We start from the raw sequence: 13285 nt of genomic DNA, 5'->3' as shown, positions 1-13285 counted from the left end.
GCAGGAGAAAGAGAATGGCACACCAGAAAGTGTTTCTTCTCTGCTGTTTCAACCAGCTATCTGAAACTCCTCTTGGATGCCTTCATCTCTCAATGAGGGAGCCAAGCCTGAGCCTTAGCCTCAGTGCCCAAAACTTAGATAACTACTTAGGGGAGCTGAATCTCCTGCAGGTACACACAGGACCTGTGGCCATGCTTCCAGACCCTCTCAGGTGACAGACAGGAGCTTCACACGGCCAACAGTTAAAAGGCGTGTACAAGTATCTATATTTTTTTCTTTCTTTCAGAAATTTCAGTTTGTTAGTAGGAAGGCCAAGCTGTTTTCTACTCAGCCACAGCAAAAATTAAAGCCTTAAAGAACGAAAATGGTGTTCCCTTGTTATGGAAGCAGACATTCTGGAGTCCAAGATTGTGTCAGATAAACACTGTTTTTTAGGGACAACTAAGTCTAAGTGTGGAAGAGAATGTAGTGCTGCAATAGCCCCCAAATGGTGGCACAGTTCAATTCCAATATAGTATTTCTGATCACAAAGAATTTAAATTATTTTTAACGATGAAAGTTAACTTAATATCCTTACCAATTTTGGATGACATATCTTCTTTTTCTACAAAGAAACAAAATTAAATTAAAAGTTAAGATGACTAAATTGGGCAAATTATGGTACACTCACTATGCATTTTGGAATACTAATATATAGGTTATCTCTATATACAGGATTAATCTGTTTGTATCTGTGTTTCTATATTTTTTATATATATATATATATATGATTAATCTGTTTCTCTTCCTAGAATAATAGGCGTGCATTACATCAGTTTTCTCTGGTATTAAATCATGTGTTGCACAACTATTCCTGAACACAAGACATGACAAAATAAATAAAGGAAAACATCAGAACCAATCAGGGAGAGATTCAGAACAAAGCACTCCCAAGGACATTTACAGTTCCTAGAGCGTCATGAGAGAAGGAGAGTAAAACCTCTCTCAGTAACACAAAGCTTGAGATTACATTTGTCTCTTGTACACAACTAAAACCCAACATTATCCTTTTTATGGGTCTTAGCTTCACCTGGGGACACAGCTTGTCATAGCTGCTTTTTGAGCACTCTTTTCTTCTCCATGTTCAACAGGAATTGTGCTGGGAATTTTCCCATTGCAGTCTTTTCAATGCTGTGACCAGATGCTTTAGTCATTATTTTGTTCCGAGATGCAATAAATAAAATGTTCCCCTGATATATTTTCTATCATGGAAAAATAACTTTTCTTAAAAAAATTATTTTTATATATACACATATTTTATATTGTACTTTATATTTATTTTATTTATAATATATTTATAGTTTATATTATATTTATATATATATAAAATATAAATATCTATATATAGTCTCTATCTATAGATATATAGATACATACCTGTAGATGTGTTTTCCAACTCTAGTATTGAAAATTGCATAAAACACCACTTTTTTATTAGAATGGTCACCTGGAAAGCATCTTTCAGGGTATGGTTAAAAGATTAGCATGTGGTACTAAATGCAAAGTAGAAAAAAAATGTTATTTTACCCTTCCGAAATCTGTCCTGCTCCTCAGCTGAAAAACAAAGCAACAAACCCAGAAGTAGCAGAGAAGGTTACATTTTTCAAGACAAAAACATGCAAAATGTGGGTGAGAATTTTGGTGTTAAAGAATGTTTTCATGAAGGGCACTGAGGCTTGCCATTAAATTCAGAATATAATTTCAAAATAGGTGGGGGATAAATTGTCCTCTAAAGATACCCATCCTGTAGAAGGAGTCTAGATTATTAGATTAGACTAGATACATAAAATTCGCAGGCTGAAACCAGGTGACACTGAAGATCTTAATACCAGATATCATTAATTTTATTGAAAACCCTAGCTTTAGAATAGAAGGACATTTCCAATACAGGGTCTCTTTCATGATATTATAACTTTTTTAAATAAAGAGGATTCTTCTAACCAAAGGATACTCAAAACCAACATAACAAAGAAGTCAGAATATGTTCTTACCTAGTTCATCGTTGAGTTGATCTCTCTCTGAAAGAGATTATGTTTAAATATTAAAACACCATTTCCTTTCCTTTTTTTTTTTAAAAAAAAACAGATACCTTGAATTTTCTATCTGTTCCACTGTGTTGTCTACAGCAAGAGTTAAGATAAAATGAAATTATGTGAACTTCATAAAAATAACTAGATGTTCCCGGGCTGTAAGGCATTCAGGGTTATTGTCTTCATTATGGTACCTTCCCTTAAGGTGGTGTGGAATGATTGCTGGAGGTGACTTAGAAATTAAACTTATATTCACATTTTTAGGAAAGGCACATCACTGAAGAAGCTTCCAGGGTGGAGTGCAGCTGGCATGCAAGGAATCCATTCCATGGAAAGTTCCCTAGGCCTCAACCTTAGACTTCCGAAACACCAGGGGAACTTGGTGCGTTGGCTCTAAGAGGAACTGCCCGGAGGGTGGAGCGGTGTGGAGACACCATGGCCAAGCTCTGTGACGATATGGGAACTCAAAGGTACCACGGAACCGATAAGCTGCATATTTGTTACCCTGGCCCAACAGTCTGTCATGATTTTGACAAAATGCTGTCCTTTGGGTGAACTTTGCTCATTATAATATCATTATAATACCAAACCACACCTCCATCCCAAAAGCTACCCACCTCTAAGGTGCAACCACACCTCACTGAGCTTGTGCTTTGAATTTTCCTAGTCTATACCTTTAAAAATGAAGTGAAAAACCTTTACACCAATCATAACAAAGGTATGTATGACTGGAGTCACTCAAGCTCCACCTGAAAGGTAAAAAATACTAGAAAATAACTTAAGAGAGAGGGGATGTTAGGGAAGATACCATCGCGTACCACTCTGACTTCTGGGATCAGTCGATGGGCTGAGCCTCTCTTCCCCCACATCAGCACACCTTTGGGTAAGATTCAAACACTTGGTTGTACCAAGTGCCTCCCCAGGAAACTTAGAAACCTCTGTATAGAGTCACTTTATATCTTTTAATGCATCTGTAGCCAGGCTGCGTTACTCATACTATTGGTATTTGCACGTGCTTTGCAGACAGTGAATTTATCACTGGTAATCCAAAAGAAGCTGTGTACCTGTTGCTTTAATAAACTACACTATTCATTAATCTAGCCGTGATAGTTCTCACTGAACACGACCAGAGGCTTTAAGCATGGCCATGGTAGTTCATGGAATGCGACTAGACGGAAAGTGCTTCATATTATTTGTGTATCCATCATCATGATAGTCCAGTACACTGAACGGGACTGGACTTATAACGATGAATTGGGCATCTGCCAAATTACTTTAACCTCTTAACGCAACAGATGGCAGCAAAAAGAGTGGTCAAGAAATTCACCTGAGTAAAATTAAGTACTTCAGATGATGGAACTAAGGGGGGAAAGCAGAACTAGTCCTTTAATGAGGATGCGATTGAATGGCATTAGCACACCCACCACCTGCAGATGGTTCTTCGGTTCTTAGTGCTTATGTTGAAACAACTGAACCATGTCCAGATAATCTTAAACATGACTTTATAAAAGCTACAACTGATATTTCTCCATGGTACCATAAGGACTACTGACACATTTCAAAAGAGTTTACGGGATTTACTGCATCTCTGGCACACTTTGCGTACCCAGCTCACTTGCTTTTCACAGTAAAAGCAGTCATCTTGTTCTATCTTTGTACAATGCACACCTAACCAGGACTTTTAGAAGTATTTTTTTTATTTTTCATACTCTAGAGCTTGATTCTTTCTTTTATTACAGACTGAAATTCAGCAAGAACCATCATCCCAAATTAAGAACACATTAACTTACCCAAATCAACCAACAGAACAATTTGCAAGCTCAAATACTGAGCAAAAAATGATTTCTTAAAATTTTATTTTACAAAAGCTGAACAGTCACTAATATTTCCTGAGCTCAGCTTAGCTGGTTCTAAGGGACTAGAGAGTTTTATAGACAGAAATCACTGAAGAAAAGCTGTTACACTTACCTCTTTGAATTTCCTTTTTTGCGTTTCCTGTGAGCAGAGAAACATTTTTATAGCCTAAAAACAAGGCTTCAAGCACTTAACATTCAGTTTTGAAGACTACATGGAAGTGATTAAGCCATAACGATTTGTACAGAATCATAGAATCATAGAATCATTTAGTTTGGAAAAGACCTTTAAGATCATCAAGTTGAACTGTTAACCTAACACTGCCAAGCCCACCACTAAATCGTGTCCCTAAGTGCCACGTCTACCAGTCTTTCAAATACGTCCGGGGATGGGGACTCAGCCACTTCCCTGGGCAGCCTGTTCTAATGTTTGAGAAGCCTTTCAGTAAAGAATTTTTTCCTAATATCCAATCTAAACCTCCTCTGGTGCAACTTGAGGCCATTTCCTCTCACCCTGTCACTTGTTACTTGGGAAAAGAGACCACCACCACCTTGCTACAGCCTCCTTTCAGGCAGTTGTAGGGAGCGATAGGGTTTCCCCCGAGCCTCCTTTCCTCCAGGCTGAACACCCCCAGTTCCCTCAGCCACTCCTCAAAGGACTTGCCCTCTAGAGCCTTCACCAGCTCCATTGCTCTTCTTTGGATGTGCTCCCGCACCTCAGTGTCTTGTAGTGAGGGGCCCAAAACTGAACACAGTATTCGAGGTGCGGCCTCACCAGTGCTGAGTACAGGGGGACGATCACTTCCCTGGTCGTGTTGGTCACACTATTTCTGATACACACCAGGATACTATTGGCCTGTGTGTGTGTATATATAGTTCCGTGTATGTATTTGAATGTGTATATACATACACATAAATTATTGGGTTCATTTGCATACTAGGTAAGTAGACTTCAAAAGTAAGTTATTTTTTTATAGACTAGGTTTAAAAAAGTACAGTACAGGCATTGACCAAAACAAAAATAAAATCTTTGTTTCCTCAAGTTAAGCCAGTTTGTCGCAACATTTGAAACAAAAATACTAGAGATCAAGCACAAAACATATTGTCACATCTAGCCTCGTTTTCTCTGCTGTTTCAAAGTCACAGCCATTCAGGGAGCAGCAGCTAAGGTCATGGTTGGAAGGGCACCTCTGGAGACCCATCTAGTCCACCCACCCTGCTCAAGCAGGGTAGGCCCACGGCTGTGTCCGGTTGGGTTTGAATGTCTCCAAGGAGGGAGACTCTGCAACCTCTCCAGAGCGACCTGTGCCAGTATTCAAACATCTTCACAGTAAAAAGGCTTTTTCCTGTTCTCTGATAATTTAGTACATGCTCGGTTTTATTTCACAAGTCATACTGACTTATCACCTGACAGGTGGCAAAATTCTGCAAAAGGGACGAGAAGTGTTTCAGGGATGACTGGATGCAGATTTAATAAAAGTCTCCATAGATTTGTTCCCACATACTCGTTTTTTTTTTTTTAATTACAAAACATTTTGGTTTGTATGCAAATTTCTGAGATTAGTTCCTGGGCAGCAGTTCACTCCCTTAATTAGGGCAAAGGGGTATTTTCTTTCCTTTAGAGTATAAAACAGCCACTAGATATATTCTGCTTTTCTTGTGTAAGTCAAAAAACAATAAATCTCATCCTGAAGATTAAACTGTTCAGAAATTGAAGTAAATATTCAGACAAACAATCAGGTTTTAATTTTAAAAAGTGACAATAACTTTCTACCATGTGGTATTTTTCAAGCAGAATATGTTGGATTCTCCAGAAGTTTACAAAGGCTACCTTTAGCCCAGAAAGATTAATTTTTTTTTTAACTTGTTTCTGTAGTCATTGGAGAGTCAATAAACTCCATGTACAATTCAGAGGAATAAGTTGGGTTCCTCCTCTGAACTACATCCTGATTTCCTTTATTGCTGGTGAAAGATGCAAGCTCTCTAAAAGAAGCTATATAGTTTTCTCTTTTTCCTAAAACTTTTTTTTTTTTAATACAAAAGTATTTCCAGAGAAAAACATTTTATAAGTAACTGTCCTGGTTTCAGCTGGGATAGAGTTAATTTTCTTCCTCGTAGCTGGCATAGTGCTGTGGTTTAGGTTTAGGAGGAGAAGAATGTTGATAACACGCTGATGGTTTAGTTGTTGCTCAGTACTGCTTATGCTAGTCAAGGACTTTTCAGCTTCCCATGCTCTGCCAGGTGCACAAGAAACTGGGAGGGGGCACAGCCAGGATGGTTGATCCAAACTGCCCCAAGGGCCATTCCATACCATAGGACGTCATGGGCAGTATAGAAACTGTGGGGGGTTGGCCGGGGAGCAGCGATCGCTGCTCGGGAACTGTCTGGGTATCGGTCGGCGGGTGGTGAGCAATTGCATTGTGCATCACTTGCTTTGGATATTATTATTATTACTTTTATTATTATATTGTTCTTATTACTACTACTGTTTTACTTTATTTTATTTCAATTATTAAACTGTTCTTATCTCACCCCAGGAGTGTTTCTCACTCTTACTCCTCCGATTCTCTCCCCCATCCCATCAGGGTAGGGGGAGCGAGCGAGCGGCTGCGTGGTGCTTAGTTGCTGGCTGGGGCTAAACCACGAGGGTTTTCACATGAAACAAAAGGTTGTAATGAAAATTTTGCACCTACTGAAAGGTGAAGTGGGTCTTGGCAGGCAAAAGTTGGTCTGGACACACCTTCTGGCCAGAACATGTTGCCACTCCTATCCCCTGCTCAATCACATCTATGTGGCAGCTTTAACCCCACTCCGACATGGGATTTGGGGTGTCTGAGGGGTCTTTTTAGCACAGCTTTGCATAAGGGCACTGGGAAATGTTCCAATGCTCTGAGGAGCCTGGACAGGACAGCTTGGGGAACTGTCCAAAAGCCATTTTTGTGGACATGGTAAACTCTTAGATAGATAGAGGGTCGGGGGAAGAAAACCTGTGAATGTTTTTGCACAAAAGGTGACTCATACCAAAAGCTTTGGTCTTGGAAAAACCTTTTTTTTTTGGCAGCAGAGGAAGTCCTGAAGATGGTGTTCAAAACAAGAGGAAACTATGAAAACAAATTAAAAAATGTGTCAAAAGCTCACATTCTTCATGGCTATAGGAAGGGACTATATCATACCTCAAAAAGATAAAAGTAGTAGGACTCATACTATGTGTCATTAACTGGTTAAGTGTGAGGTTTCTAACATCATTTACTGTCGTGGTTTAACCCCAGCTGGCAACTAAGCACCACGCAGCTGCTCGCTCACTCCCCTCCAGTGGGATGGGGGAGAGAAAAAGAAAAGCCATGCTCAAATGGCATGCAGAGTTTCCTCATTTCTCATCAGGAATCAGCAGTGGACCAGTCTTTCTGTGTTGGCTGTGTGTAAGGTGACTTACTGCCCAAAGGCACCAGAGCTGGAGCCCACAGGTAGATAGGGTCGACCAAGGTCCCAGTCTTTTGAAGTCTCTCATTAAAAACAACCTTGGGAATACAACTAATTAGCCCCACGGTTTATACCACTGGGCAACATTTCTACTCTTGCACATATCTTTCAAGATGTTCATGATGAAATATAGTATTAATAGGACTTTTACATATGGTATTAATAGGACTTACTTTCACGAGTAATTGTCTTCCAGCAGTCTGAGAGAGAGAGAGAAAAGAGAGGCAAGGAGAAAGAAAATGTTATCTTAATGAAACTTCTTATTTCGTGGTGGTCATGCTTGGTAGGGAAGCAACTTATTTTCAAAACATCTTGGTTTGCATGTGCTTATCTCTGCCATTAACATAATGAGAAATCATACAGAATTTCATTAATAAAACTAGTGATGCTGAAGGCAGAAAAAAAGTCAGACAGTATGCTCTCTCGGCACAGATTTTTGTTGTACATCTGTCTTAGCTAGAAACTAGCTTACAAAGCAGTAAAATGACTTGGAAATAAATTGAGCCAGTGGATACATACAGTGGGTACACTAACATATTTCAGTTATTTGCAAGCCTTGTGTTATTTCAAAAATGCAACAATAATTTCACTATAGCAATATGTCAATTCATATTGGCAAATGGGATTGTACAGGTTTATACCCCAAGATGCTGGAGCAGTTAAGAGGTGCTTTAAAATTAATATGGAAAGAAAGCAAAAATACAGTAAAAAAGCAAGGTTGAAGAATCACGGAGGTGATTGCTCATAATCCTGTACCCTCCTTTGCAGATAATTCTGCACATGGTGGTGTTGTCTTTCAACTGGATTGTATGAAACATTCATCACTTTAGCACGAGTGGAACTTACTTCTGAGTGTATACATTGCAGCGATAACCAGGAATATGTTCAAGAGCTGGTTCACAACAAAAGCCGCCAGCCAAGGGGAGGTGGTAGGAAAGAAGACATCTGCAAATTATTTCAGATGACCAGTTATAACCTTCCTTGAACTATCAACTTTATACTTGGATTACATGCCTAAAGGGAAAAAAAAACTAATTTGGATCTAAATTTCATTCCTAGACACCTGTAGGAGCAGTTTACTGGGACTTTTATATCCCTGGACTATTTTATAAAGCACCATCAGAGATTTGTGTAAATCACTGCATTAGAATAGAATAGAATAGAATAGAATAGAATAGAATAGAATAGAATAGAATAGAATAGAATATTAGATGTTATATAAATAGAAACAGAAGTAGAAGAAAATATATGGACACAGAGAGAGAGAGAGAAAGAGAGAGATGGAACACCATCCTCCATTCCTGTAAGTGAGAATAAGCACCACTCAATAACAAGATTTCATCTCCCCCAGATGGCATTACACCCATGGAAGGGTGTTTTTATTACTAATATTTTGGCAGTGTTTGGGAGTTGCCCATGGAACCAAATGGTGGTTCAGTGCAAAGACCAAGAAGTACCACAGAAGAAAACTTCTGTGACAACTGATTATTCTATTCCACGAGAAATCTGAGGTCCTGCGGCAATCTGCTCTGCAGGCATCAGCTCACTGTTTTTCCTCCCAGGCACAAGGACACAAGCTCATACTCACCCGCAATGACAACTGAAGATTCTGTTGATGTTTTCAGCAGTTTATCAATTATTTTGCAGGTCATAGAGTTTCCAGACCCTGGTTTTAGAATGATGGAGCTGCCAGTATTAGCAGCAGTGGTGCCAGTGGTGAGAGGAGTCCCAGTGACATTGTGTCCTCTACCATCTGTCCACAACAGCTGAACGTCAGAAAACAACCTCTCTGAGAAACATTTCAGTCGAATACCATCATCCTCATAACCATCCAAGACAAGCAATGGATCATGGCCACCACCTACAGAAGAGCCAGATGAACGGGTGAGCTGTGCTCAGCAATCACAGGGGTTTTAAAGGCTAAGGGGGAAGAAGTCTGTGAGAAGTTTTGCATTTATGATGCCCTATAAGTGCTTTCCCCACTGAAGTTGCAGTCCTTATCCTATGACATTAGCACATCCTCTCACAGCTCTGATCAGGAGCAGCAGCTGCCTATTTGAGGATGAAGAAAAGCACATAGATGCATTGGAAACACAAAGCCATCCATTTCAAATTACAAGCACCCAGTGCTGCCACGCATCACGCAAGTCAAAATTTCCTGTCACCTCCCTTTGTAGTGTTGAGAACATTAGGGTATCTAGGTATGTTCATCTCACGAGTGAGGCAATCGTCTTGTAGAGAAACCATGGAGAAATTGCCTTCCCTACAAAGTGATTCATTCCCTGGGAAGATGGGAGTCTGACATAAATCAGCTATGTTATGCCTGTCTTCTCCTATTGACCACACAAGTACCTTAGATCAATAGCGCTCAGGTGCTCAGTTTAATGCCTACAGTGGAGCACACTGCATCCCAGAACATACGTCTGTGTTCACATGAAAGCCAGAGAAATCATCTAAATCTGGACCTCCTTCAGTGGAGAAGAAAGTCATAGGGAGCATCAGTTCAAATCTGAACAGTCAGCTCATTGGGCATCTGGACTTTGTGTCCAACAGGTATTTTGTGTGTCAAAGTTCAGTTCTGTTCAGTAGGAATAAAACTACAAACTTACCAGATTTGAACGAAACAAAGCTGGAGGGACCCAAAAGGACGTGGGTCTTCCATGAGTCTTGTGCCACCTCTGCCAGTCTCAGATATATTGAAAGGTCTGAACTGGCACTAGACATCTATGTTTAGGCAATTTAGAACTCCATTAACTGTAATTAAACATAGACACCTAGTTCCTATGTGGACACCTATATTCAGATCTTTGTCTCAGACTGAATCTCACCTTATGAAAAGACTGTGGACTTGGATCATGAGACATTTGTGTAAAGAGAGGGTGGAGATATAATATTAATGCAAGTCTCCTGGTTCCACAGGCACTGTGGCTACTCCAACACCCACCACAGGTACTGCAGCCAATCCAACCCCAGTGACAGGCACTGTGGCTAAACCAGAGGATCAACCTGCATTGGTATCAGTTGCCCCTATACAGAAGAAAAAATACACAAGAAAATCAGCTCGTTTAGTAAGGGATGAAGATGAACCAGGGCCATCACGAGAACCAGAGGAGAAGGAACACGTAAATGAGATGGTAACCACCCGATCCCTATCCCTGAGTGAGCTGCGAAATATCTAAAAAATTTCAGTTGTCATCCAGGCGAGCACATCATCACCTGGCTGCTCCGATGCTGGGATAACAGGGCCAGTAGCCTGGATTTAGAGGGTAAGGAAGCCAAGCAGCTGGGATCCCTTTCCAGGGAAGGGGGCATTGACAAAGCAATTGGAAAAGGGGCAAAACCGCTCAGCCTCTGGAGGCGACTTCTGTCAAGCGTGAAGGAAAGGTATCCCTTCAAGGAGGATGTTTTATACCGCCCAAGCAAATGGACCACCGTAGAGAAGGGTATCCAGTACCTGAGGGAATTAGGCATGCTGGAGGTAATTTATAGTGACCTGAACGATGAGCAGTTCCCCAAAGATCCAGATGAAGTCAGGTGCACACGACCCATGTGGCAGAAGGTGGTACAGAATGCACCAGCATCATATGCCAACTCGTTGGCAATACTGGCCTGGAAAGATGACAAGGCACCAAAGGTGGATGAAGTGGCTAGACAACTCTGGGAGTACAAAGAAAGTATCTCTTCCTCCCTACGGGCCTGTGTCTGGGCTGTGGAAAAACTGTCCCGAGAATTCCAACAACTCAGAGAGGATCTGTCCTACTCCCCACCTGCACGGACCAGTGTCTCAGCCATTAGGAGTCAACATCCTTATGCTCAAGAGAGAGGATGGAGAGGATACGCACCATGGGGCACACTGTGGTTTTACCTGCGTGACCACGGAGAGGACACGAGGAAGTGGGATGGAAAATCCACCTCGACCCTAGAGGCACGGGTGCATGAGTTGCAAGGAAAAACTATTACAAAAAGCCGGTTCTGCCAGGAAAATTGCAGCTCCAGTTTCCAGTGAGCAGTTCCCCAGACAGAGTAAGAGGGCTAATTTTACTTCCGACCTTGATCAGGGGACTTTTGATTCACATTTACAGGAAGTGAATGGCGAATACTGTGACCAGTGTTAGAGGGGCCCTGCCTCCAGCCAGGTGGAGGAAAGGGACAACTGGGTTTACTGGACTGTGTGGATTCGATGGCCTGGCACATCAGACCCACAGGAATATAAAACTAGTGGACACCGGTGCACAGTGTACCCTAATGCCATCAAACTATAGAGGGGCAGAACCCATCTGTATTTCTGGAGTGACAGGGGGATCCCAACAGCTCACTGTACTGGAGGCTGAAGTGAGCCTAACTGGGAATGAGTGGCAGAAGCACCCCATTGTGACTGGCCCAGACGCTCCGTGCATCCTTGGCATAGATTACCTCAGGAGAGGGTATTTCAAGGACCCAAAAGGATACCGGTGGGCTTTTGGTATAGCTGCCTTGGAGACGGAGGAAATTAAACAGCTGTCCACCTTGCCCGGTCTCTTGGAGGACACTTCTGTTGTGGGGTTGCTGAAGGTTGAGGAACAATATGTGCCAATTGCTATGACAACTGTGCACCAGTGGCAATATCGCGCCAACCGAGACTCCCTGCTTCCCATCCATAACCTGATTCATCGACTGGAGAGTCAGGGAGTGATCAGCAAGACTCGTTCACCCTTTAACAGTCCCACATGGCCAGTGCAAAAGTCTAATGGGGAGTGGAGACTGACAGCGGACTATCGTGGCCTGAACAAAGTTACACCGCCGCTGAGTGCTGCCGTGCCAGACATGCTAGAACTTCAATATGAACTGGAGTCAAAGGCAGCCAAGTGGTATGCCACCATTGACGTCGCTAATGCATTTTTCTCCATCCCTTTGGCAGCAGAGTGCAGGCCCGAGCTTGCTTTTACCTGGAGGGGTGTTCAGTACACCTGGAACCGACTGCCCCAGGGGTGGAAGCACAGCCCCACCATTTGCCATGGACTGATCCAGATGGCACTGGAACAGGGTGAACCTCCAGAACATCTGCAGTACATTGATGACATCATTGTGTGGGGCAACACAGCAGAAGAAGTTTTTGAGAAGGGAAAGAAAATAGTCCAAATCCTTCTGAAGGCCGGCTTTGCCATCAAACAGAGTAAGGTCAAGGGACCTGCACAGGAGATCCAGTTTTTAGGAATAAAATGGCAAGATGGACATCGTCAGATCCCAATGGAGGTGATCAACAAAATAACAGCTATGTCCCCACCAACTAGCAAAAAGGAAACACAAGCTTTCTTAGGCATTGTGGGTTTTTGGAGAATGCATATTCCAAATTACAGCCAGATCGTAAGCCCCCTCTATCAAGTGACCCAGAAGAAGAACGATTTCAAATGGGGCCCTGAGCAACAACAAGCCTTTGAACAAATTAAACGGGAGGTAGTTCATGCAGTAGCCCTTGGGCCAGTCCGGGCAGGGCAGGATATTAAAAATGTGCTGTACACCGCAGCCGGGGAGAATGGCCCTGCCTGGAGCCTCTGGCAGAAAGCACCAGGGGAGACTCGAGGTTGACCCTGAGGGATTTGGAGTCGGGCATACAGAGGATCCGAAGCCCGCTATACTCCAACTGAGAAAGAGATATTGGCAGCGTATGAAGGGGTTCGAGCTGCTTGAGAAATGGTTGGTAAAAATTTTGGAATATCACCAGAGGAGGCGGTGACACGTGCTGAAGAGGCCCCACTGTATAATAAATTGCCAGAAAATGAAAAGCAATATGCCCTGTTCACTGATGGGTCCTGTCATCTTGTGGGAAAGCATCGGAGGTGGAAAGCTGCTGTATGGAGTCCTACACGAGAAGTTGCAGAAACTGCTGAAGGGGAAGGGGAGTCG

General features: G+C 42.1%; 1 protein-coding gene across 1 annotated transcript in view; it reads right to left on the bottom strand.

The window, feature by feature from the left end:
• LOC142596360 (uncharacterized) overlaps window positions 1–13285 on the bottom strand; it is a 33423-nt gene that overhangs the window by 5394 nt on the left and 14744 nt on the right. Inside the window, exons 12-16 of the mRNA XM_075725482.1 lie at window positions 8991–9263; window positions 7576–7602; window positions 4038–4064; window positions 1567–1593; window positions 578–604 (exon numbers count right to left, since the gene is read on the bottom strand). Of these exons, the coding sequence (XP_075581597.1) occupies window positions 578–604; window positions 1567–1593; window positions 4038–4064; window positions 7576–7602; window positions 8991–9263 (381 nt within the window). The remainder of the gene's footprint in view (window positions 1–577; window positions 605–1566; window positions 1594–4037; window positions 4065–7575; window positions 7603–8990; window positions 9264–13285) is intronic.

This window comes from Pelecanus crispus, chromosome 31, assembly GCF_030463565.1.
Source record: "Pelecanus crispus isolate bPelCri1 chromosome 31, bPelCri1.pri, whole genome shotgun sequence".
In the NCBI taxonomy this organism is placed as follows: Eukaryota; Metazoa; Chordata; class Aves; order Pelecaniformes; family Pelecanidae; genus Pelecanus; species Pelecanus crispus.
The sequence above is the reverse complement of the archived record's forward strand: the minus strand, read 5'-3'. Positions and strand labels throughout refer to the sequence as shown.